The 26,627-nt window shown below is 44.4% G+C and overlaps 1 protein-coding gene across 2 annotated transcripts in view; it reads left to right on the top strand.

Annotated features, from left to right (window-relative positions):
• The first annotated feature begins 5,131 nt into the window (after positions 1-5,131).
• Positions 5,132-26,627, top strand: part of LAMA3 (laminin subunit alpha 3) — a 271,772-nt gene continuing 250,276 nt past the window's right edge. For both annotated transcript variants that reach the window (XM_023207778.2, XM_023207777.2), the window contains exon 1: positions 5,132-5,656. In XM_023207778.2, the coding sequence (XP_023063546.1) occupies positions 5,363-5,656 (294 nt within the window). In that variant the 5' untranslated portion in view covers positions 5,132-5,362. The remainder of the gene's footprint in view (positions 5,657-26,627) is intronic.

Here is a 26,627-nt window from a genome sequence, read left to right as displayed (position 1 = left end):
ACACCTGCAGTACCAGCTACTTGGAAGGCTGAGGCCAGAGGATCACTTGAGTCTGGGAGGTGGAGGTTGCAGGGAGCTGAGATTGCACCACTGCACTCCAGCCTGGACAATGGAGTGAGACCCTATCTCAAAAACAACAATAAAAACAAAAACATGACAACCTCATTTTGCCTTAAAAATATGTATGCCTTATATTTGCTGCTTTAATGTCTCAAAGCACTTGCTCATAACATTCCTTCATTTAAACTTCGGAACAACCTTCCTCCTCCCACCCACCAAAGTGTCCTCATTCTCATTACTCATCTTTATATCTCTGGTATCCAGGCCTGTGGAGCGTACTTGTTTCCTGGATGTTTGCTTTAGACATATAATCTTTAGAGAGATGACTCTACTAGCAAATATTAACTTTAGATATGTAGCTTTTATTTGATCATCTTTATAGCTGTTCTCAGTGGGCAAATATACTTATTGTACTTTGACATCACAAAGTTATTTTTAAACTTGCAATGACAACGTGAAGTCATTGATATCACTTATTCTCTGACTAGGGAATGTAATAAAACACACTAAAGAGAAATATTGTCATTGTACAGTACAATAAATTTGTATGTCATGCTGTTAAGTGTTGCCGTTTATAGCAAAATACGAAGCCCTGTAAGGACAAAGCCTTGATTTGAATCCAGGGATGGTCATAGCTGCTGCCGAGGTTTCTGATAGCATCACAACATCTCAGCAAAAGAACTTGGCAGTGTGGAAGAGTTACTGGCCACGGCAGAAAACAGCTTTTTAAATTTAGACTTTGCTTTCACTTTCACATGTAAATAAAGTAGTTTTGGAATCTTAGCCATTTGTTGAATGCCTTCCTACAAATAATCTTGTCTGAGAGGACCTTAAAAAGTATATAAAATCTTTCTCACTTTTTTTTTTTTTTTTTTTTTGAGTCGGAGTCTCGCTCTGTCACCCAGGCTGGAGTGCAATGGCGTGATCTCAGCTCACTGCAAGCCCCGCCTCCTGGGTTCTGGCCATTCTCCTGTGTCAGCCTCCCGAGTAGCTGGGACTACAGGCGCCCACCACCATGTCCGGCTATTTTTTTGTATTTTTAGTAGAGACGGGGTTTCACTGTGTTAGCCAGGATGGTCTCCATCTCCTGACCTCGTGATCCGCCTGCCTCGGCCTCCCAAAGCACTGGGATTACAGGCATGAGCGACCGCACCCAGCCCTTTCTCACTTTTTATCAATCTTCTTTCATCAGTTTAGGTGGGACCATGTCACTTGGGGCAGGACTATTAGAGTCAGTGCTGGGTACTCATTCAGTTGATTTAATAGAATATTGTGAAGGTTTTTATTAGGACAAAAGTAATATAGTTTCATTCTTGGATAAATTAAAAAATATAGGCAAGCAAAAAGAAGAAAACAAACAACAACAACAAAAATCCCCTCTCTCCATCCTATCTATCCACGTGAATATACTACTGTAAAGCTTTCCAAAATTCTGACCAGGCACAGTGGCTCACGCCTGTAATCCCAGCACTTTGGGAGGCCAAGGCGGGTGGATTACTTGAGCTCAGGAGTTTGAGACTGGCCTGGGCAACATGACAAAATCCCATCTCTACAAAATAATAATAATAATAACAATAACAATAAAGAAAATTACCCAGGCATGGTGGCGCATGCCTGTAGTCCCAGCTGCTCGGGAGGCTGAGGTGGGAGAATCACTTGAGCAGAGGTTGCCGCTGCTGTGAGCCATGATTGTGCCACTGCACTCCAGCCTGGGCAACAGAGGGATACCTTGTCTCAAAAAAAAAATTATTTGTCTGCTTTCACACACATGCACACACACACGCTCACTTATATACATTTCTTTTTTTTTTTTTTTGAGGCGGAGTTTTGCTCTTGTCACCTAGGCTGGAGTGCAGTGGTGTGATCTCAGCTCACTTCAACCTCTGCCTCTTGGGTTCAAGCGATTCTCCTGCCTCAGCCTTCCCAGTAGCTGAGATTACAGTCACGTGCCACCAAGCCCGGCTAATTTTTGTAGTTTTAGTAGAGACAGGGTTTCACCATGTTCGCCAGGCTGGTCTCGAACTCCTGACCTCTGGTGATCCACCCGCCTTGGCCTTCCAGAGTGTTGGGATTACAGGTGTGGGTCACCACGCCTGGACACATTTCTTATGTTTAGTAGATATTTCAGTTCTGCAAAAATCCTTGATAACAGCTTTAAGATACAATTTACATAGCATAAATTCATAAAGTGCACCATTCTGTGGTTTTTAGTATATTCACACAATTGGTGATGTGATAGTGGTGATGCATAACCATCACCACTATCTAATTCCAGAACATTTTTCTCCAAAAAGAAACCCCATGTCCAATAGCTGTCACTCCCCATACAATATGTGGTCTTTTTAGTCTGACTTCTTTCACCTACTATAATGTTTTCAAGGTTCATCCATGTTGTAAGCATGGATCAGAACTTCATTTCTTTTTATGTGTGATAGATATTCCATTGTATGGATATACCAAATTTTGTCTATCCATTCATCAGTTGGTGAACATTGGGTGGTATTCATATTTTGATTATATGACTAATGCTGCTATGAACATTTATGTACAAGTTTTTGTGTGGATCTATGTTTTTTGTTCTCTTGAGTAGTTCTTAGGATTGGAATTGCCAGATCACATGGTCATGTTACGTTTAAGTTTTTGAGGAATTGCCAAAGTGTCTGCACCATTTTACATTCCCATCAGTAATCTGTGAGGGTTCCAACTTCTCCACATCCTCACAAATACTTGTTATTATCTATCTTTTTGATTATAACTATCCCAATCTGTGTGAAGTAGTATCTCATTGTGGTTTTGGTTTGCATTTTCCTGATGGCTAATGATGGTGAGCATCTTTCCATGGTCATCCTTATCGACCATTTTTATATTTGCCCATTACTTTTAAAAAAATGGTTGAGTTGGAAGAGTTTATTCTGGATATGAACTTCTAATTAGAAATATGATTTGCAAATATTTTCTTCTATTTTGGAGATTGTCTTCTACTTTTTTTTTTTTTTTTGAAATGGATTCTCACTCTGTCTCCCAGGTTGGAGTGCAGTGGCACAATCTCAACTAACTGCAACCTCTGCCTCCTGGGTTCAAGCGATTCTCCTGCCTCAGCCTCCCTACTAGCTGGGATTTCAGGTATACGCCACCATTCCCAGCTAATTTTTGTATTTTTAGTAGAACATTTTGCCGTGTTGGCCAGGCTGGTCTTGAACTCCTGACCTCAGATGATCAACCTACCTCAGCCTCCCAAAGTGCTGGGATTACAGGCATAAGCCACTGTGCCTGGCCATCTTTCACTTTCTTGAGGGTGCTTTGGAAGCACAAAAGTTTTAAAATTTGATAAGCTTCAAATTACCTTTTTCTGGTTTTGTTTTGTTGTAGGTGTGTGTGTGTGTGTGTGTGTGTGTGTTTTGAGACAGATTTTCGCTCTGTCGCCCAGGCTGGAGTACAGGGCCGTGATCTTGGCTCACTGCAACCTCTGCCTCCAGGATTCAAGCAATTCTCCTGCCTTGGCCTCCGGAGTAGCTGGGATTACAGGCATGTGCCACCACGCCCTGCTAAGTTTTGTATTTTTAGTAGAGATGGGGTTTCATCGTGTTCCCCAGGCTGGTCTTGAACTCCTGACCTCAGGTGATCCACCCACCTTGGCCTCCCAAAGTACTAGGATTACAGGCATGAGCCACTGCGCTCAGCCCAATTTATCTTTTTCTTTTGTTGCTTGCGCTTTTGATATCATAGCTAAGACAGCATTGCTAATCCAAAGTCATGAAGATTTACTCCTATGTTTTTCCCTTAGAATTTTATAGTTTTAGCTTTATAGTTTTATAGTTTAGCTCTCTAGATGTAAAATTTAGAGATCTTAAATCCATTTTGAGTTAATTTTTGTATATAGTATGAGGTGGGGATCCTACTCAATTCTTTTGGGATATCCAGTTTTCCCAGCAGCATTTATTAAAAATATTATTCTTTTCCCATTGAATAGTCTTGGCACCCTATTGAAAATCCAGTGACCATAAATGTAAGGGTTTATTTCTGAGCCCTCAATTGTAGTCCATTGATCTATGTTTATCCTTATGCTGGTACTACACTGCCTTGATAACTGTAGTTTTGTATTAAGTTTTAAAACTAGGAAGCGTGAGTCCACTGACTTCATTCTTTTTCAGAACTGTTTTGGCTTTTCTAGGTCTCTTGCATTTCCACGTGAATTTTAGGATCAGCTTGTCAATTTCCGAAAAAAAAAAAAAAAAAAAAAAAAAAGTTGGGATCCATTGTGTTGAACTGTAGGCTGCTTTAGGATATATTGCCATCTTCACAATATTGTCTCCTAATCCATGAACATGGGATACTTTTCCACTTATTTAGGTCTTTTAACATTTCTTTCAAAGAGGTTTTGCAATTTTTATTGTACAAATATTGCATTCCTCTAATAACTTAGAGGGCCTAAGTGGGTTCTGTTTTAGTAGGGTGTTCTCCATATAAGACCAAACATGAGTCTGGGGAGGCGGGGGGGGGGGGGGTCTCCTCTGTTCTGAGGTCAGCACGGCAGGTGGCGTACCTCACTCAATCTCTCTTAGCTTATCTGTAAAATTTAGCAGATTAGCCATCTAAAGGATTTCCTCTAAGGTTCGTTTCCAGTTTGGCAAATTACAACTCGCATTATTGGCTGTCTTTTAAATATGTACGTTCCACCACTCCCAGTTCCCTGGCTCAGCCTGTGGCTGCAGTGCCACAGGGATCCTAGATGCACATCGTTGAGGAGTTGATGGATCAATACTTGGCTGGGAAATCGAAATGCCTTTGATGTCAGTTCTGTAGGTAGTGGCAGTTTCCTCTGCTCTCAACCAAATCCTTTACTCCTAGGTCACAGGTGGCTTTTCTGGCTTTGACCTGAGCGGTGAGTATCCAGAGAGAACGATCTAATTAATTTCTGTCCTGGCACCTGGAGGGTTCGAAGATCCCAGGCTCCCGCTCCCGCCGCCTGGGTGGGAGCCCGGGAACGCCTCTCCCATTCCCCGCCCGAGAAGTTTGCAGCGCGCCTCGCGCGGGAGAGACGCCGTCTGCTGGCCCGCGGCTGAGCGCTGTCAGTTCCTGATCCGGCGGCTGCCCGCTCCAGCCGCGGCAGGTTCCCGAGCTGAGCGGCTACCCCCACGCCGCGGGCTTCCAGCGCGTGGAGCACGGGGAGCGGCCCCGGCACCGCCCATACCCGCGGCTGCGCTAGTCCTGGCGCTGTAGGTCCGGGAGGCGCGGGCGGAGAGCCGCGGTGCCCCCGAGCCCCTCTGCGAACGGCGCAGGCGGGAGGATCCTGCGCGGCGGGATGGCGGCGGCCGCGCGGCCTCGGGGTCGGGCACCGGGGCCAGTCCTGCCGCCGACGCCGCTGCTGCTGCTGGTGCTGCGGCTGCTGCCAGCCTGGGGGGCGACCGCTCGGGATCCCGGGGCCGCGGCCGGGCTCAACCTTCACCCGCCTTACTTCAACCTGGCCGAGGCAGCGAGGATTTGGGCCACTGCCACCTGCGGGGAGAGGGGACCTGGCGAGAGGAGGCCCCGGCCCGAGCTCTACTGCAAGTTGGTCGGGGGCCCCACCGCCCCAGGCAGCGGCCACACCATCCAGGTGAGGGCCTCGGAGAGAGCCGGGGTGGGCACGCTTTCTCCTTCTCGCGCCGGCCAGACACCCGGAGAAGGGAACGGGCCCCTTCCCCACGCGCGCTAGTGGTTCCGAGCGACCGGGGAGGGCAGCCCCCATCCCCGCGCGCGAGAGCCCACAACCCGGGAGCGATCCCGTGAAGCACCGTCTCGGCACCACCCGCCCAAGGCCAGGAGGGGGAAGCACGCGAGGTGACCGGAGGCTGTGGTCAGGTACGGGCAGGTGGAGGGGAAAGTGTGAGGCTGCGCTCTAAGAGATGCAGGCGCCTCGGCCCTGCCCGCCTCCGTTATCCACGGAGCGTGCCGCCTGGCTTGGGTCCCCGAGGGTTCAGGGGCGCCTCCTGCCCCACCTCCCGTACCTTATTCGGAGGAGCTGGTAGCAGTTACCTTCTGTGTTGTATTTTAAGAGAGAATTGTTAGGTTATAACAGCAGTATCACTCTGATGTTACTGAAAAGATTCACTTCACTGCACTGCCTTAAGTGCCACCATCCACTGGGGGCGAATGAGACCTTAGGCGGACAAAGATAGAAATGGCTCTCAGAGATCCGAGCCTCACCGTGAACAGCTGGGGCAAACGGCATTGAGGTGCAGCTTAAGCAGCATCTTGCAGTGCCTGGCCCTTACTCACAGGTCTCACTCTGTGGCCACCTTGGAGTGCAGTGGTGCGATCACGGCTCCCTGCATCCCTCGAACTCCTGGGCTGAAGGGATCCTCCCGCCTCAGCCTTGGGCGTAACTGGGACTACACGAGTGCAATTGCCTGGCATTTTTTTTTTTTTTTTGAGACAGAGTCTCCCACTGTCACCAGGGCTGAAATGCAATGGTGTGATCTCGGCTCACTGCAATCTCCGGCCTGGCAAATATTTATTTATTTATTTATTTATTTTTCTGTAGAGACAGAGTCTGGCTATTTGGCCCAAGCTGGTCTCAAACTCTTAGCCTCAAGTTGTCCTTCTGCCTTGATCTCCCAAAGGGTCAGCAGAATTTGAATCTAGTCCTGACTTCAAATCCTCGACACTAAGCCCAAATTGCCTCCTTCTTCTGCAAAGTATTGTTGAGGATGTTGAGGAATAGGAAGTGTAGTGGGAAGAGGGAGTGATTTTGGAGCTTGGGTTCCAAAAAAGCAAGGCTGTCATTGGGTGACTAGATTAGTGCTTTAGAAACTCTTTTGGCCGGGCGCGGTGGCTCAAGCCTGTAATCCCAGCACTTTGGGAGGCCGAGACGGGTGGATCACGAGGTCAGGAGATCGAGACCATCCTGGCTAACACCGTGAAACCCCGTCTCTACTAAAAATACAAAAAAAACTAGCCGGGCGAGGTGGCGGGCGCCTGTAGTCCCAGCTACTCTGGAGGCTGAGGCAGGAGAATAGCGGGAACCCGGGAGGCAGAGCTTGCAGTGAGCTGAGATCCGGCCACTGCACTCCAGCCTGGGCGATAGAGCGAGACTCCGTCTCAAAAAAAAAAAAAAAAAAAAAAAGAAACTCTTTTGACCATGCACTTCCATAAATGACAAGTTCTTGAACGTGTAGTGCCATATGTGCTTACTTATAAACTATACGCATGTATTAACATATTGATATGTGTTGCACATATTTTAAAATATGCAAAAAGAGAAATCTAAAAGATACAATAACAATGATGAAAATACCTTTTACCATATTTCTATATTATGTATATTATAAAACATGCAAGAAATGAAACTAAAAATATAACAATGATGAAAATACTTTTAATTTTAACAGTCCCAAATAATTTTGCTTTCTCTATTTTATGAGTGTGTGTTTATAAACACACAAATATGCAAATATAATTGTGTGTATAATTATTTTTGAGAAATTTAGTTTAGCTCTTATAACAATTCAGTTTTTATTTTTATTTTTATTTTATTTATTTATTTTTTTGAGACGGAGTCTTGCTCTGTTGCCCGGGCTGGAGTGCAGTGGACGGATCTCAGCTCACTGCAAGCTCCGCCTCCCAGGTTTACGCCATTCTCCTGCCTCAGCCTCCCAAGTAGCTGGGACTACAGGCGCCCGCCACCTCGCCCGGCTAGTTTTTTTGTATTTTTTGGTAGAGACGGGGTTTCACCGTGTTAGCCAGGATGGTCTCGATCTCCTGACCTCGTGATCCGCCCATCTCGGCCTCCCAAAGTGCTGGAATTACAGGCTTGAGCCACCGCGCCTGGCCCAGTTTTTAATTTAATTTTAGTTTTGAGACAGGGTCTCAGTCTGTCACCCAGGGTGGAGTATAGTGGTGCTATCTTGGCTCACTGCAGCCTCCACCTCCCGGGCCCAGGTAATCCTCCTGGGAACCAAAAATATGGCAAGGCATGGTGGCTCACGCCTCCCAAGTAACTGGGACTACAGGCACACACCGCCACGTGTGGCTAATTTTTGTATCTTTTGTAGAGACAAGGTTTTGCCATGTTGGCCAGACTGGGCTTGAACCCCTGGGCTCAAGTGATCTGCCCACCTTGGCTTCCCAAAGTGCTGGGATTATAGGCATGAGCCACTGCACCCAGTCTGATTTTATGTTATACTTGATTTTAGTGGTTGTTATAGCTGAAAAGATACCTCAAAAAATATGTAGATTCAAATGGAAGAACTGCATTGACCAATCACATAATTTACAGAGTTCAGTACAAAGTGGAAATGTAGAACCCTCGTTAAAAAATTATTTTAGGCCAGGCGCGGTGGCTCAAGCCTGTAATCCCAGCGCTTTGGGAGGCCGAGACGGGTGGATCACGAGGTCAGGAGTTCGAGACCATCCTGGCTAACACGGTGAAACCCCATCTCTACTAAAAATACAAAAAACTTGCCGGGCGAGGTGGCGGGCGCCTGTAGTCCCAGCTACTCAGGAGGCTGAGGCAGGAGAATGGCGTAAACCCGGGAGGTGGAGCTTGCAGTGAGCTGAGATCCGGCCACTGCACTCCAGCCTGGGAGACAGAGCGAGACTCCGTCTCAAAAAAAAAAAAAATTATTTTAAATATCAAGATGGTGACAGCACAGCATTGAAGTAAGTGAGGGGCCCTTCAAAGTGTAGGGCTCCATGTGACTGTACAGGTCTTTTGCTGTCTAAGCTCACTAAATCATGGTACTATAGCTCTAGCTCTGCCCCATCCTTCAGTTAGCCTAAACATTTTTAGAAGTAGAAACTTGGCCAGTAATTGTTCACTTCCAAGTTGTATTCAGCACTTCCTAGTAGAAAGGTATTACATTTTGATTTTTTTTTTTTTTTTTGAGGCAAAGTCTCTCTTGTCTCTCCAAGGTTGTAGTGCAGTGGCGCGGTCTCGGCTCACTGCAACCTCCACCTCCTGGGTTCAAGCGATTCTCCTGCCTCAGCCTCCCAAGTAGCTGGGATTACAGGCATTTGCCACCATGCCCGGCTAATTTTTGTATTTTTAGTAGAGACGGGGTTTCACCATGTTGGCCAGGCTGGTCTCAAACTCCTGACCTCAGGTGATCCACCCGCCTTGGCCTCCCAAAATGCTAGGATTACAGGCATGAGCCACTGCACCCAGCCTGTTTTGATGTTTTAAGCAATAGATTCAAGACTCGTTGTAAATCTTTTGTTGGAAAATATTAATGTTAGAAATTTTTTTTTCCATGCGAAAAGACTTATTTCTGTCATTCTGATGCTTGTTTTCTATATGCCTTATATATTTTTTGGCTACTCTCAATTCTTCTATTATTGTCTTCAGGTTTAATTGATTTTTACCATTTTGATTCTCTCCTCATTTCCTTTTCTATATATATTTAAGTTTTTTTAGTACTTACTCTGAGGATTACAATTAATATCCTAAATATATAACAATCCAGTTTGAATTGATACTAGCCTAACTTCGATAGTATCCCAAATTTTGCTTCTATATAACTCTGTCCTTTATGTTATTGTTGCAAATTACATCTTTATACATTGTTGTTCATTATTATAAATTTATAATTATTGTTATTATATATGCATTTGTCTTCTAAATAATATACGAAAACCAGTTAAAAACCAAGAATATGGCGAGGCATGGTGGCTCATGCCTGTGATCCCAGCACTTTGGGAGGCCGAGTCGGGCAGATCGCCTGAGGTTGGGAGTTCAAGACCAGCTTGGCCAGCATGGCGAAACCCCGTTTCTGCTGAAAATACAAAAATTAGCCTGGTGTGGTGCACGCGCCTGTAATCCCAGCTACTCGGGAAGCTGAGGCAGGAGATTCGCTTGAACCCGGGAGGCAGAGGTTGCAGTGAGCTGAGATCGCGCCATTGCACTCCAGCCTGGGCAACAAAGCAAGACTCCATCTCAAAAACAAAACAAAACAACCCCCAAATACAATAATACTGGTTTTTATGTTAACATATGTAGTTACCTATACTGCTGTTCTTTCTTAGTATGGCTTTGCATTACTGTCTAGTGTCTTTTCATTTCATCTTGAATGACTCCTTTTAGCATTTCTTGTAGAGTAGATCTGCCAGCAGGATTCCCTCAGCTCTTGAGACTCTGTCTCAAGAAAAAAAAAAAAAAAGAAATGTACAGTGCATTATATACTGAACACATTTGGCATGCTAAACAGTCCACTGGCACACAGACTTCTGCAGCCTTTTATATTACAGAAATGGTAACTTGTTTTAGTACTGTTTTAATAACTAGATATTATTTGTTTAAAGATACTTTTTTATCAGCTCAAATAATATTTTGGGGGGAGATTTTAATTTTTAAGGTTAATTTAGTGGCAATAATACATTTTTCCGGATCATATATTTATTCCTGGTTGCAATTTAGGCATTTATGAAACCTGTGTTAACCTCAGCATTCTGGAACCATTTGCCTAGTTAGGAAAAGATTTACTAAGTGGCGCCTGACTGGTCTAAGTCAGTGGAGCTGCCTATGGTTGTGCTATATACATGGATTCCTGGTCAAGTGGGTGAGTGGGGCTGCCCGGGCAGGGCTGCATCTGCCCACAGGCAGGGAGTCTTTTTCTGCTTTGCAGTAAAGAACTGTTTGAATGAGGTAGTAGGGCACTGATTAGATCCCTCATGTCAACAGAGTGGAAACTGCCCTGAGGAAAGCCAGCTTCTTGAGTCCCATGTGTCCTGCCAGTTTCTCAGCATCAAAAACATACTGTATTCCCTCAGTGGTTTTCCCATCCTAGAAGCTCAGAAAATACATGTGGAGTTAATACATGAATATTAACTGGAGAGAAATACGGGTTTAAAGTGATTGGGGAAATAGAAGTGAGTTCTCCGTTACTTTCAAATTATACCATATATTGTGCATACTGTGTATAGGAGTGATACCAAATACAGGGAGCAGAATGGCAAGAAGCAGGAATGGTCTAGTAACGAGGGGCTCTGCTCCCCTACTGAATGCGGGGTATTGATTTAACACACACAGACAGCACTTACTGATGCTTGGCACAGGTCTAAAGCATATTACACATTGACTTCTTGATTGTCACAACAATTTATGAATGTATGAAGGAGGTACAATTAGCATGCTCCTTTTACAAACGAGGAAACTGAAGCACACGGAAGTTAAGTGATGTGTCCAAGATCACACAGCTAGTATGTGGTAAAGCCAGATTTAAACCCAGGTACTCTGGTTGCAGAATTCACGCTCTTACCTGCTATACTGTGCTGTCACAGACGTGCTGACTACTTCTTCCTCTGAGTTCCAGGTAAAGTTTGCATTGCCTTGCTAATTCCACTCATCACCTTGGAGCCATTCATTTTCAAGTCTGTCTCCTTATTAGGATCATGAGCTTCCTGAGGGTGGGGCCCTATCTTCCGGTTCATGTCTGGACAGAGTATTGAGATTCCCTATAGAGAATTCCTGTGCAAAGTATGCTGCACTGTTTCCTTGTGGAAGCTTGTCTTAGACACTCCATCAATGCTTTTTGAAGAAATATTCAAAAGGCACCACCACCATAGAATTTACTTATCAGAGCAACACCCTGCTGGAATTGCTGTTTGATTTTAAAAGTACTTGAATTTCAACAATCTGTCTTCTGGAAGACAGGTGTGGCCCTGCTGTGTCTGATGCAGTGACTGAGCCCAGTGCCTAGGACTGGACTCCCAGAAGCTGGAAGAGGCAAGAAAGAATCCTTCCTCTACAAATTTTAGAGGCAGGGCCGTCTTGCTGACACCTTGATTTTGGTCTTGTAGCTTCCAGCATGGTGAGAGAGAAATTTCAGTTGTTCTAAGCCGCCCAGTTTGTGCTACTTTGTATGGCAGCCTTAGAAACAAATGCAGTAACTAGCTTTAATCAGTTAACCAGCAGTTGTATTGACCATTCAGTGCGTGTGTGTTATCCCCGTATGGGAGAGCAGCAGAGAGGGGACACTGCATGAGGCTGTGTGTGTAGTTCTAGGGTCTTGGTTTGTGAGACTTTGCAACCTGATGACTCAAAATGTGGCTCCTAAAAAGAATGAGAAGAGCTCTAGGCTGAACAAATATTTAGAGATCATGCACGTGAAGAGTCATCCTTAAGGCCAGGCCTGGTGGCTCACACCTATAATCCTAGCACTTTGGGAGGCTGAGGCGGGTGGATCACTTGAGGTCAGGAGTTTAAAACCAGCCTGGCCAAATAAAAACAAAATTAGCTAGGCATTGTGGTGTGGCCCTGTAATCCCATCTATTTGGGAGGCTGAGGCAGGAGAATTGCTTGAACCTGGAGGTGGAGGCTGCAGTGAGCCAAGATCGCAGCATTGCACTCCAGCTTGGGTGACAGAGTGAGACTATGTCTCAAAAAAAAAAAAAAAGAGAGAGAGAGAGAGAAATATTTGCATTTCTTTATGGCAGTCAGCTGTGTTGTGTGTGTCTTATCCCTGATCCTTGCTTAATGCATGTGGGGTGGCCTAAGTTTAGGGGTGGTGCATACCTGTGAGCCTTGGATCCGCTATTTGAACAGAGCCCAGTGGTTGGATAATTCCTTCACTACTAGTGAGGGCTCAGAGGGCTGCTTCAGGGGAGGGAAGGGATGGAATTGTGAAATGAAAGCTCCTATTCCCTGTGTCCTGTGATTGGCTTTGCAGAGACTAAATATTGCCAGACATTTGTGTGCATGAAAGACATTGGTGGCAAAGATTCTGTGTAAGATAGTTTGCCTAGTAATTTGATAAGAATGCAAACATTTCAGACTTTTAAATTTTCTTACATGTTTCCAGGCTGCTTTCCTATTTTATTGTGACGACTTATCACTTACTGTATCTTTAATGTGCCGTTGAATTCTAAATGTTTTTGATGAACTAGAAAAAGTAGCAGAATGTTCTGGGAGACTTCATTAGGAAAATCACTAAATAAGCTTGTTATAAACTCGTTGAGTTATCTTTCTTTCATTTTATTTCATTATCTTCTAGGTAAACTTAGTAGACTTTTCTTTGAATAAAAATATAGCTGTTAAAGTAAAATTTTCTGATAGAAATGCTAAGAGCAGGTGAAATCCTTTTTTTTTTTTTTCCTTTTGAGACGGAGTTTTGCTCTGTGGCCCAGGTTGGTGTGCAGTGGTGCGATCTCGGCTCCCTGCAACCTCCGCCTCCCAAGTTCAAGCAATTCTCCTGCCTCAGCCTCCCAAGTAGCTGGGACTACAGGCATGTGTGATCACGCCCAGCTAATTTTTGTATTTTTAGTAGAGATGAGTTTCACCATGTTGCCTAGGCTGGTTTTGAACTCCTGACCTCAAGCAATACACTGGCCTTGGCTTCCCAAAGTTCTGGCATTACAGGTGTGAGCCACCGCACCCTGACAGATAAAATCTTTATTCTCTCTCTCTGAGCAGGTGCTGGCTTAGGAGAGACTCTTTCAACCTTTCCTATACTTAATGTTACCTGAAGCATCCTCGTTTTCTTTGATCACTTGCCTTGGTTCTGGGGTGTGGTCTTTGTCATCTGGTCTACTCCACATGTGACTGTCACCGCAGCTTAAGAAAATTGTAGCTGAAACAAGCTGCAATAGAACTGCCTGACTAAATATGAGGAAGAGGAGGCCAGGGGCCTTTAGAATCATTACAAAGATGTTTGTAAGCAGCACTTCTACATCTTCATGGGAGATTAAATAAGAAAGAGCGTGTAATGTTGCAGCACTAAGTACTGGGGTTTGCTACAGAGAAGAACTTCCTGTGCTAAGCGTGCTGCACCACTGAAATGATTTCTGAAGAGGAGGGCGAGGAGTTCATCTTTAGGTCAAAATCCTCTGTGTGATCTTTTAGCCCCCAACATTTGCAACTACAAGGCTTTACTTGGGAGGCCTCATGGGGGACAGCTGCCCTCCCCACACCTGACTTGATGCACAGTGAACGCATTGCAATTTTCTGGAGGGAGTTTTGGTCAAGGATGCAGGCTCTACTGGCCCAGGAGCCTCTCATATGCACATCTCCATTCCTGACCCAGGAGCCTCTATTCTGGGGGCTCCCTTATCAGGAGCCTTGGCTGAGGTTCTTCCCAGGTGCCTCCACTGAGACTTCCTTACTAGTGCACCATACAGTTTGGGAATCCCTCATCCAAAAATCCGAAATCCCAAATGCTCCCAAATCCACAACTTTTTGAGTGCCAGCATGACATTCAAAGGAAGTGCTCACTGGAACTTCCTGGATTTTGGATTTTTGGATTTGAACTGCTTAACTGGTAAGTATAATATAAATATTCCAATATAAAAAAAAAAATCTCAAATCTGAAACCTTTTTGGCCTCAAGTATTTCGGATAAAGGATACTCAACCTGTGTCAGTTTGCTTGGGCTACCATAACAAAGTACCACAGCCAGGGTGGCTTGAACGGCACAGTTTGATTTTCTCATAGCTCTGGAGGCTTAGAAGTCTAAGGCATGGGTATGGCTGGTTTTTTCTGAGGCCTCCCTCCTTGGCTTGTAGATGGTCACCTTCTGCCTGTGTCTTCACGTAGTCTCCTCTCTATGCGTATGTGTCCCCATCTTCTCTTCTTATAGGGATTCCAGGCGTATTGGATTAGGGCCTACCGTAATGACTTCATTTTACCTTAAATACCTCTTTAAAGGCCCTGTCTCCAAATACAGTCCTATTCTGAGGTCATGGGGGTTAGGACTTCAATCTATGAATTTGTGGGAGGGGGTGGGTATTGGGGGAAAATGGAACATTGGGGAACCAGCCTGTTTCTCTCTTTTTTTTTTTTTGAGATGGAGTGTCACTCTATCACCCGGGCTGGAGTGCAGTGGTGCAATCTCTGCTCACTGCAAGCTCCGCCTCCCGGGTTCGCGCCATTCTCCTGCCTCAGCCTCCCAAGTAGCTGGAACTACAGGCACCCGCCATCACGCCCAGCTAATTTTTCTATTTTTTGTAGAGACAGGGTTTTACCGTGTTAGCCAGGATGGTCTCAATCTCCTGATCTTGTGATCCGCCCGCCTCAGCCTCCCAGAGTGCTGGGATTACAGGCATGAGCCACCACGCCCGGCCTGTCTTCTCTTTTATCTCTTGCCTGCACTGTCACAGTAAGTTAAAGTCTGGGTTGGTGCTTCATTTGGACTCATTGTCTTAATTGACCACTTTAACAGCTGGAAGCTCAACAGAGGCTGGAAGACTGACTTTTGAGGTGATTCTTTTTTTTTTCTTTTTTTTGAGACGGAGTCTCGCTCTGTCGCCCGGGCTGGAGTGCAGTGGCCGGATCTCAGCTCACTGCAAGCTCCGCCTCCCGGGTTTACGCCATTCTCCTGCCTCAGCCTCCCGAGTAGCTGGGACTACAGGCGCCCGCCACCTCGCCCGGCTAGATTTTTGTATTTTTTAGTAGAGACGGGGTTTCACCATGTTAGCCAGGATGGTCTCGATCTCCTGACCTCGTGATCCGCCCGTCTCGGCCTCCCAAAGTGCTGGAATTACAGGCTTGAGCCACCGCGCCCGGCCTGAGGTGATTCTTAAAGTAGATTCCAATCAACTAATAAGAGTGGTGCTGCCTGGAGACTTGCATGCCCACGCACTTGTGGGTAATGTCCATTCACTTCTATATTTAGCAGATATTTATTGGCATCTACTATGTGCCAGGTATAGGGGATGGTGATATAAGGGGCTGGAAGTATAGTTACAAGGCAGAAAAGGCCCCTGTCTTCACTGAGCTAACGCCCCATGGGGAGACTGTAGCCATTGAGTAAATATAATAATCATAGGTTGTTATTTTGCCTTAGAGAGAATAAACAGGATTCTGTGATAAAAATTAAAGAGGAGATGATGGTCGGGGTGCAGTGGCTCACACCTGTAATCCCAACAGTTTGGGAGGCTGAGGTGGGCAGATAGCTTCAGCCCAGGAGTTCAAGACCAGCCTGGGTAACATGGTGAAACCCTGTCTCTATAAAAAAAAATACAAAAATTAGCTGGGCCTCGTGGCATGTACCTGTAGTCCTAGCTACTTGGGAGGTTGAGACGGGAGGATCACTTGAGCCCAGGAGGTTGAGGCTGCAGTAAACCATGACTGCATCATTACACTCCAGCCTGGGCAACAGAGAGAGAGAGAGAGAAAGAGAGAAAGAGAGAAAGAGAGAGAGAGAAGAAAGAAAGAGAAGGAAGGAAGGAAGGAGGGAGGGAAGGAAGGCAGGCAGGCAGGCAGGAAGGAAGGAAGGAAGGAGGGAGGGAGGGAGGGAAGGAGGGAAGGAAGGAAGGCAGGCAGGCAGGCAGGCAGGAAGGAAATGATGTTGGTGCAGAAACCTGAGGGTTGAGAGGAAGGCAGCCTCACAAAGAGGTTGGGAGAGGGCGACCCCGGAGGCCTGAGTTCCCTGAGGCGGGAACATGCGTGCTGTGTTCCAGGAACTCAGAAAGTCACATGGCTGTTGTTGTTACATGTTTTGAATGTTGTCCCTGAGTGACATCTCTGTGGTCTTTCTAGAATTTATACAGATTTCATTTTATTTTGGTATGTATTGATACCTTTTCTGGTCTTCAAAAAAATTTAGGTGAGTGAGAAAACTAAAAAAGGTTGAGATGAGGGAATTGGGAATGTGGGAAAAGAAAACAGGAAACAGTGTAATTGTTTCATAAAGGGGTTAAAATAATAACTGAAATAGAACTGAGAGGGAAAAACCTGGTTTGAGGAATGAGTCAGGTTGGGGTCAGACTATCTCCTTGAGGAAGGTGTCTGATTCTCATAGATCAGTAGTTGATGGTTGAATGGGTAAACTACCAGGAAAGACCTATTTTCATAAATCTAGGCTAAGAGGAAGTACTTTGGGTTTGGGGTATTAATTGGGCAGGCCTAGATGTGGCCTGGCCCACCGTATAAACTTGCATTTGCTTTGGAGCAGATGACTTACATGTCATTAAAGCTGCCAAACACCCCACTGACAGTAATGTCAGAGGCATTCGAACTAGAGAAACTCCATCTTGAGTGACAGCTAGGAAAATGAGGCTGGGACGTGCTGGCCTGCATTCCCAGAAAGCTAGGTATTCCTAGCCTGGAGATGCTTACAGTTAAGGGAATAGATTGATAATGTTTACTAAACAGACCCGGACTTGGGAGTGTCCTAATGTCCCGATATCTTGAGAACAAAGGCATTCCTAATTTTGCTTTAAAGATACTAATATTGATTCTTGCAAAATATAGTAATTAAGAAAATTAGTCCTTTATCACAAACCCTTGTAGCAGAGCACATCTCCCCATGATCTTTTTTTATCCTATATAAAATATTTTATTTATCCTTACCTAAAGATCCATGATCTTTTTTTGTCCTTACCTTACCTAGGTAAGACGTGTTCCTCCTCTTACTTTCAGGAATGCCCTACTCTGTTTGTGAAGTAGCTGTTCTTTCACTACTTTACTTTCTTAATAAACTTGCTTCTGTGTCACACTGGACTTGCCCTGAATTCTTTCTTGTGTGAGATCCAAGAACCCTCTCTTGGGGCCTGGAATAGGCCCCCTTTCCTATAACAGTAACATGCCAGCACTACACATAGGGAACAGGAAAATACAGAGAGAGGTAGAAGGAAGAGGATTGCATGGAAACCATTGAAAAATTGGGCTGTAAGTCTTCCAGAAATAACTTCTTGAGTTCTTTCAAGAAGGAAGCAGTTGGTACCAGGAGCCTAAAGTAGATGTACGGTGTCATGATTAAGAGTATGGGCTTTGGAATTAATAGAGCTGGCTTTAAATGTATTCCTTCCCAAAGATATGACCTTAAGTGAGTTAGTTATTTAACCTTTATGAGCCTTGGTTTCATCATCTATAAAATGGGGAGACCACATGGTTATTATGAGGATTACATGAGGTAAATCGTAATGCATCTGGAACACAGTTAGTGTTTAATAAATGGTAACTTTTTTTCTTTTCTTTTCTTTTTTTTTTTTAAGGCACAGTCTCACTCTGTCGCCTAGGCTGGAGTGCAGTGGCACAATCTCAGCTCACTGCAGCCTCTACTCTGTGGGCTGAGGTAATCCTCCCACCTCAGCCTCCTGAGTAGCTGGAACTACAGGGACATGCCACCATGCCCAGCTAATTTTTGTAGTTTTTGTAGAGTTGGTGTTTCGCCATGTTGCCCAGGCTGGTCTCAAACTCCTGGGCTCAATCTTTCCTCTCGCCTCTGCCTCCGAAAGTGCTGGGATTATAGGCATGAGCCATCACGCCCAGTCATAAGTGGTAACTCTAAGTAAATATTGTTGAGAAATCTATTTTGGTAAGAAAGTCAAAAGAAGACATTGATAAAAGGGGTCAGATGTGATGAGATGCAGAGATTAGGAGAATGAGGCACTGTTACCTGGGAAACCTCTTTTTGAATGGAAGTACATCATAATGAAGAAATATATTGTGACCACAAGAATAGCTCTCTTTTTCTCTTTCCTCTCTAATTTGGCCATGATAAGCAAGGAAGGTGAGTACCTGAGAAGTCACTGAAACTGGTGAGACTCTGCCCAGAGATAGAAGAGCTGAGTTGGGCATGGGTGGAGCTTTCTGGCCAGAGTGGGCAAGTGGTCAGAAGTTAGGAGCTGAGAATAGGTTCTGGGGAGGCCCTGAGGAATGGAACACATGGATTTCCATTAGGGTAGAAAAAGCGAGTCTAGATTTCATTAGACTGTGCTTTCTAATAACTGAATTTAGTGACATAGGTATCAGTCTGCAATTACTGCATTCCTTCCTGTGGTTGGTTAAAAACTCCTGAGTAACTAAATTTTACAGTTTCTGCCATTTTAATTTATGAATCCAATCAACTAATACTGAGTGCCTACCCTGTGCCAGACACCTATCTAGGTTTATAGTAGTTAGCAAAGTTGATGAAGTCCCTGCCCTCAGGGCAGTTACAATCCAATGAAGAGGATACTTTAAAAAGGAAATGATTTGCAATTCCTGCTGAGGATGAAGAGAATCGGGTAGGGGGACAGACACAGAGGTAGAGGGCAGCACTGCTTTAGATGGAGTTGCTCGGGAAGACTGCGGAAAAGAGACTTCAGTTAGGGAGAAGCATGTTCCTGGGAGAGGGAACAGCATGTGCAAAGACCCCTGAGAGCAGCCTTGGAGTGACTGAGAAACAGCGAGAGAGTCAGTGTGGGTCAAATGGAGTGAGCGAGGGGAAGCGCGAGGTTGTTTCAAACACATTTGTTGTAATCCTGATCAGAATGATCTAGTAGAAGGGAAGAATTGAGATGCAGCGGGGAGAGAGAGGAGAGAGCGAGAGAGTGAGAGAGCGAGAGAGAGCGAGAGAGAGAGAGTCAGGGGAGGGGGACTTTGGAACACAGAGAGCTTCTCCACACCAGTGGTAGGCAGCTGTATGGGTACGGATGTTGTAAGGTTGGTAGATTAGGAAGATGAGAAAGTTAAGCAAATTCACGAGGTGAGGGGAAGGGGGTGGGAGTTTGAGGAGCAAGGAGAATGTGTGAAATAACTTCCAGGAGAGTGAAAGAGTAAATATAGTGAAACATTACATCAATAGAAAAACGCAATTCTCAGTTGTCTATGGAGGGAGAAGCCTGACGGCAAGCATCTTCCTTCCTAAAGGAAGCATCTTTCTTCTTTTTTTTAAATTTTAGAGACAGCATCTTGCTCTGTTGCCCAGACTGGAGTGTAGTGATGTGATCATGGCTCACTGCAGCCTCAAACTCCTGGGCTCAAGGGAGCCTCAGCCTCCCAAGTAGCTGGGACTACAGGTGTGCACCACCATGCCTGGCTAATATTTTTTTTCTTCTTTGTGGAGATGGGGGTGTCACTTTCTTGCCCAGGCTGGTCTTGAACTCTTAGGCTCAAGCAATCCTCCCACCTCGGCCTCCCAAAGTATTGAGATTACAAGTGTGAGCCACCATGCCTGGCCTAAAAATATCTTTCTTACCTGGTTGTGTCTGACTCACAGGCTGGTGGTGCCCAGCAGGGGAGATACATGTTTTCTGGCCAAGCCCAAATCTCTGTGGTGCCTAAATCTCCGAGGCACCAGCAGATTGAGATGCTACACCTCATACTGCTAGACAGTTATTGCCCCGCTTCCTTGTCTCTTGTCTTCCCTTCTTCAGCGTCCCCTCTTGGGCTAATTCTCAGGTTCTATCTTGGCTCCATCACTTAGACCAATTGCTCCACCTCTTTGTCTCTCTGTTTCCTTCTCTGTAAAAGGGTCTGATGCTTGTGTCTACCTTGTAGATTTGCTGTGGAAATTGAGTTAATGCATATAAAGTGCAAGGGGCCATGTCTGGCACATGGATGTTTCCTTTTGTCGTTACTACCATCAATGCAACTACTTCTATGACTGCTGCAGCGCTGTCTATGGCTGGTGGTGCACCTAGATGTGCCAGTCGTCATTGCCTCTGAGGTTCCCAGACTGCAGTGGGGAGAAGAATCCTTTGGAGTGCTTTTAAAAAATTCTGATGCCCAGCTCCAGCCAGAGATGCTGATTCTAAGTCCAGAAGGGTCTGCATTTCCAGCAAGCACTCCAGTGCTTCCAATGGTGGTATGATCACACCACCTGGTGTCTACTTCACGGATGACATCTCATTTAATCTTCAAACCACGGCGTAAGATAGGCAGTATTAACCCATTATAATAAAGAGAAAATGGACCTCAAGGGAGGCTACATAATTCAACTAACATTCCGTAGCTGTAACTGGTAGCCATCAGGATTTGAATTTCTATCTATTCTACTCCAAAATGTAGAGTAGTTAAATGAGTTAAAAGGAATGAGTTGAAATGAGTTCAAAGGACTCCCCCACCTAGAATTTGGAGTTTTGCAGACATTTGCTTATCTGCTTATTTTTAAAAAGGGGTGTGTGTGTGTGTATTTTTAAATACCTGGAACCAACTTTGAGTTCCTTGTTTTAGCTGTCTCTCAAATCCCTATCTCTAGGAACCAGGCACATTAGAGATGTCATCTTCTACCCCCTGGTGCCGTGAAATCTTGTATGTGGGAGTCACAGAGCTGAGTGTTCACCACGCACTCCAGTATATTTAGGAAACATTCAGGAGATTCACAGAACACTTGCCCAAATCATCAGTAACCACACCTAAATGCCTTTGTGACTCTCAAAAGGGAGAATGCTCTGAACAAGGTCTTTGCAAAAGAGCAATCCCAAGTTAGGAAGGGAGTTCAGGATGTTCTACACATCAGGCCTCCCGCTGGCTTGGGTTTGGGCACTGGGAACACCGTGGCCTCCGGAACCTTAGTGAGTGATGGCTAGGAGCAGAGGTTCGTAGCAATATGAAGGTGGTAATTTGTAGTGGGGCTGTTGACGGATGAGTGTTGGTTAAATGCTCATCTTGCCGGGCTTTTTTGTGCCTGCCACAAGGGCGTTCATCTGAACCTCCACCAGACAGGTTTCTCTCCCCAGCTGGGTCTCTTTCCATTCATCTGGTAGTGGGCAGGCGTATGGAAAGTCACATAATTGTCATTCCAGGACTGTTTCACATTGTCCAAATCTAAGACAGCACCTTTTGATGTCGCTCACAAGAGCAGCTTGACCAGGAGGAAAGCGTTCCAGGCCATAAGTAACATTATCAGGCACACACACAGTTCCTGGCCCCAGCACGACCTAGCTGTGTGGTTTGAGATGAAGCACTTCACCTCTTTGAGCTGTTTCTTCATCTTTAAGTTCTGAATACTTTGATATACATTTCACAGTGTTCTGGTGATTAAGCAAAGTAAAGCATAGTGTTCTTCGCTGGGCTCCCATACCCCAGTGCTAGCTTGCCCCAGCATCTTGTGGTAATGTGCAATGGTTGAGTTACTTCTCTTCTCCCACTAACTTTCTTTAGGGACAGATCCAACTCTTAGTGTTTGTCTGTTTGTTTTTACCACAGTATCTGACATAGTGCTCTACACATGGTAGGTAATTTGGGTAAGTTGAATAAATGAATGAATGTTCAAACAAAATCCCCCAGAAACTATGTTAGGGAGCACTGCTATAATCATCCTCTAGCTTCTTGGAAGAATATAGTATTTACATTGTGAATTCAGTTATAAAGTATTACATGTGGGAGGCTTTTTAGTTAAGAAGGATCATAAAAAGTGTTAGAAACTAGGAGAGACTACTTTTTTCCATCCTTCTGAAAAAGGGTAGGTCATTCTGTGGGCTTCTGGTTTATTCTCTGGAGACTGCCAAATTTGGAGCTCAGCTCTGCTTAGTTGTTTATAGGAACAGTCCTATCTCCTTTCTTCACAGCCCCTTCCGTTACATTTTCTATTTCCCATCTGAATAGGCCAATAATATAATAGCCTTGGTGCAATTCCAAGTGTGAGTCCCTTGTTCTGTTTATCTTTCGGTATTCTCATCTCTCTGTCTAGAATGGCATTTGGTACAGAGTAGATGATTATCATAGGTTTGTTGCATGGATGGATGAAAAATTGAACATAGGAGTTCTCTTCTCTGTTCCTTTTCTTCTCGGACTTTTTTTTTTTTCTTGAGATGGAGTCTTGCTCTGTTGCCAGGCTGGAGTGCAATGGCGCGATCTCGGCTCACTGCAACCTCCGCCTCCCGGGTTCAAGAGATTCTCCTGCCTCAGCCTCCCGAGTAGCTGGGATTACAGGCGTGTGCCACCACACCCAGCTAATTTTTGTATTTTTAGTAGAGATAGGGTTTTGCCATGTTCACCAGGCTGGTCTTGAACTCTTGACCTCGTGATCCGCCTGCCTCGGCCTCCCAAAGTGCTGCGATTACAGGCGTGAGCCACCACGCCCGGCCCTCTTCTCCGACTTCTATCAGTTTTTGTCCTGCTTTATTTATTTATGGGTGTTTTTAAAATATCGGACATCAGGCACAGAGTTAGATTGTGGATTAGTCATAACCCTCAGTTTATGAGATATTTATATACACAAATATATATTCCATACATCTGCCCACTACCAGATGTATGGGAAGAGACCCAGCTCAGGAATGTATTATCACTTTACACACACACACACACACACACACATATGCACATATATATGTACACATACACACACACATATACACACACATACACACACACACGTATATACACACACACATATACATACACACACACACACCCCCATATATTTGAGACACGGTCTGACTCCATCATCCAGGCTATAGTGCAGTGATGTAATCATGGCTCACTGCAGCCTCCACTTCCCAGGCTCTGGTAATCCCTCCACCTCAGCTTCCCAAGTAGCTGGGACTACAGGCACATGCCACCATGCCCGGCTAATTTTTGTATTTTTTGTAGAGAGGGTTTCGCCATGTGCCCAGGCTGGTCTTGAACTCCTGAGCTCAAGCGATCCTCCCATCTTGGCCTCCCAAACTGCTAGGATTATAGGTGTGAGCCACTGTGCCTGGCCTACATATGTCTTTTAAATAGTAATAAGCATTCATGAACTTGCTGCCAAAACCAAACATAGAGCCTGGATAACAATTTATGTCTAAGCGTATGGTCCTCCCATCCCCTTTCCCTCTGTCTCTTACGTTCTGGGGAAATAATAATCCCAAATCCTTTATTAATTAATACTTTGCTTTTTATATAGTTTTTATTACATCTGTATGTATTGCTAAAAAGTAGGTGCTTTTTATTTTGCTTGCTTATAACTTTATAAAAATTATATCATGCTTTTTTCACTTAATATTATATTGCTAAGATTCATCAATATTGTTTCATCCATATTGTTTCATTGTATATATTCATTTACTCATTATTGCTTATATAGTTATTAATTGTGTGAATATACCACTGTTTGTTCATCCACCCTCTTGTGGCTGAGCAATTAGGTTATTCCCAGGAATTTGCTCTTATGAACAGTGCTGCTGTGAATAGTGTTGAATATAATAGCATCACATTTGTGCAAGGGTTTCTTTTTGGTTTATGAGTTTGAGAGTAGAATGCCGTATCATAGGAAATGTGAATTTCAACTTTAGGTGGTAATACTAAAACAGTTTCCAAAGTTTTTGTACCAATTTATACTCCTACTATGGCTTTTCTAAATCTGGTTATCATCAAACTTTAAACTTGGGTCTACTGAATAAGTATAAAATAATATTGCATTGTGGTCTGCCTTGGTCACTAATGATGGTGATGGTGAACATTTCTTGAAATGTTTATTATGTTTATAAATGTTTACTGTGTTTATATGTGTTTCCTCTTCTGTGAAATTTCTGCTTTTGCCCATTTTCCTCTTGAACTATTTATGTTTTTCTTACTGATTTGTAGAATTGTTAGGAATTTGGTATGTGTTTCTGATTAGAGTTCTTTGTTGACTTTAAGTTCTTTGATCAGTTATTGATTCTTGTGTAACAAACTACCCCCAAAACTTAGTGGCTTAAAACAACAACAGTTTTTGGCCGAGCGCAGTGACTCACGCCTGTAATCCCAGCACTTTGGGAGGCGAGGTGGGCGTATCACCTGAGGTCAGGAGTTTGAGACCAGCCTGACCAACATGGAGAAACCCCGTCTCTACTAAAAATACAGAATTAGCTAGGCACGGTGGCACATGCCTGTAATCCCAGCTACTCGGGAAGCCGAGGCAGGAGAATCACTTAAACCCAGGAGGCAGAGGTTGCAGTGAGCCAAGATCACACCATTGCACTCCAGCCTGGGCAACAAGAGCCAAACTCCATCTCAAACAACAACAACAACAACAACAACAACAACAACAACAACAACAACAACAACAGTTTTTTCTCTCACAATTCTGTGGGTTGACTGGGTTCAGCTGGGTGGTTCTGCTGCATGGGTTGTCAGTTGGGATACCTCACTTAGTGGCATTCAGCTGGTGGCTAGGATGGACTGGATGGCCTAAGAAGGTCTCACTAACATGTAAGGTATATTGTTGCTCTCCCATTTGTCCTCTCCAATTGGATATCTTGGACTTTCTCACAGAATGGTGATTTCTGGGTGGTTGGACTTCTTGCCTGGTGGCTGGCTTCTGAGAAGAAGGAAGCAGAATCTTCTAGCCCTCTTTTTTTTTTTTTTTTTGGAGACGGAGTCTCGCTCTGTCGCCCAGGCTGGAGTGCAGTGGCCGGATCTCAGCTCACTGCAAGCTCCGCCTCCTGGGTTTACGCCATTCTCCTGCCTCAGTCTCCCTAGTAGCTGGGACTACAGGCGCCCGCCACCTTGCCCGGCTAGTTTTTTTTCTATTTTTTAGTAGAGACGGGGTTTCACCATGTTAGCCAGGATGGTCTCGATCTCCTGACCTCGTGATCCGCCCGTCTCGGCCTCTCAAAGTGCTAGGATTACAGGCTTGAGCCACCGCGCCTGACCTTCTTCTAGCCCTTTTAAGACCTAAGCTTGAATGTCCCAGAATGACACATGTGCTATAACAAAGCAAACAATCAAGTCAGTCTGGATTCAAGAGGAGACACTAGCCTCCAGGGCAAAGAGCATCCACCTTTCGATGGGTGAAATGGCAGGCATGGAGAGAGAGAGAAGGAATTGAAGGCAATCATAATTGGAGACTGTTTATCACTTTTGCATTGTAAATATCTTCTAGTTTTAACGTTTCACTTTTTAAAGGTGTCTTTGATGAAGCAAACTTCTTTATATATATTTTATTTATTTATTTATTTTTTTGGTAGAGATGAGGTTTTACTATGTTGTTCAGGCTGGTCACCAACTCCCTGGGCTCAAGGAAACAAAATTCTTTTTTTTGAGACAGGGTCTTGCTCTGTCACCCAAGATGGAGGGCAGTGGTGCAATTTCAGCTCACAGCAAACTTCGCCTCCCAGGCTCAAGCAATTCTCATGTCTCAGTTACAGGCGTGTGCCACCATGCCCAGCAAAAGGAAGCAAAATTCTTAATTTTAACATAGTCAGATTTATCCATCTCTTCTTTTGTAGTCAGTGCTTTTTGTGTCTTGGGTTAAGAAACCTTTCCTTGCTCTTAGTTCTAAAAGGTGTCACCTTTTTTTCTACTATGAGATTTTGAAGTTTTATTTTTCACACATACGTCCTTATTTCATCTGAAGTTGAATTGCATTTGTGACTTGAGTAGAACTCTGATTTTATTATTTCCCCCTGGATCTAGAATATTCCTTCTTTTCCCAGTGGTCTGACATACCACCTATGTTATATAGTAAAGCTTCTTAAATGCATGGGCTGTCTGTTTTGTCCCATAGGTCTGTTTGTCTCATTTTGCCTTTCCTTAATTACAATAGCTTCATAATAAGCCCCGATTCCTTGAGGGGCAAGTTTCCGCCTCCCGGTCTTCTTCTTCAGCAATATCTTGGTCCTTTAAAGTTTCATATAAATTTTAGAATTACCTTACTGTAATTCAAACCTTATTCAGGTTTTCACTGGCATAATATTGTCTCTATAGCTTAATTTGGGGAGAATTGATAAGTTTTTGATATTATCTTCTAGCTAACTCTCCATTTATGTAGATTTTCAAAATTCTGTTAATATTGTTTAAAATTTTTATTTGTCAAATTTCTTTTAAGATACTTGATATTCTCTGAGACTATTATAAATGGCGTTTTCTCTTTAATTAAATTTTCTAGTTGTTTGCTGCTATTCTACAGAGATGCAATGACTTTTGTATTTTAATCTCATATCCAGCTACCTTGCTAAAAATCTCCCAGTATTTCTAAAATT

Source organism: Piliocolobus tephrosceles, chromosome 18 (assembly GCF_002776525.5).
Source record: "Piliocolobus tephrosceles isolate RC106 chromosome 18, ASM277652v3, whole genome shotgun sequence".
NCBI classification, from domain to species: Eukaryota; Metazoa; Chordata; class Mammalia; order Primates; family Cercopithecidae; genus Piliocolobus; species Piliocolobus tephrosceles.
Note: the sequence above shows the minus strand (reverse complement) of the source record. Positions and strands in the feature narration are given on the sequence as shown.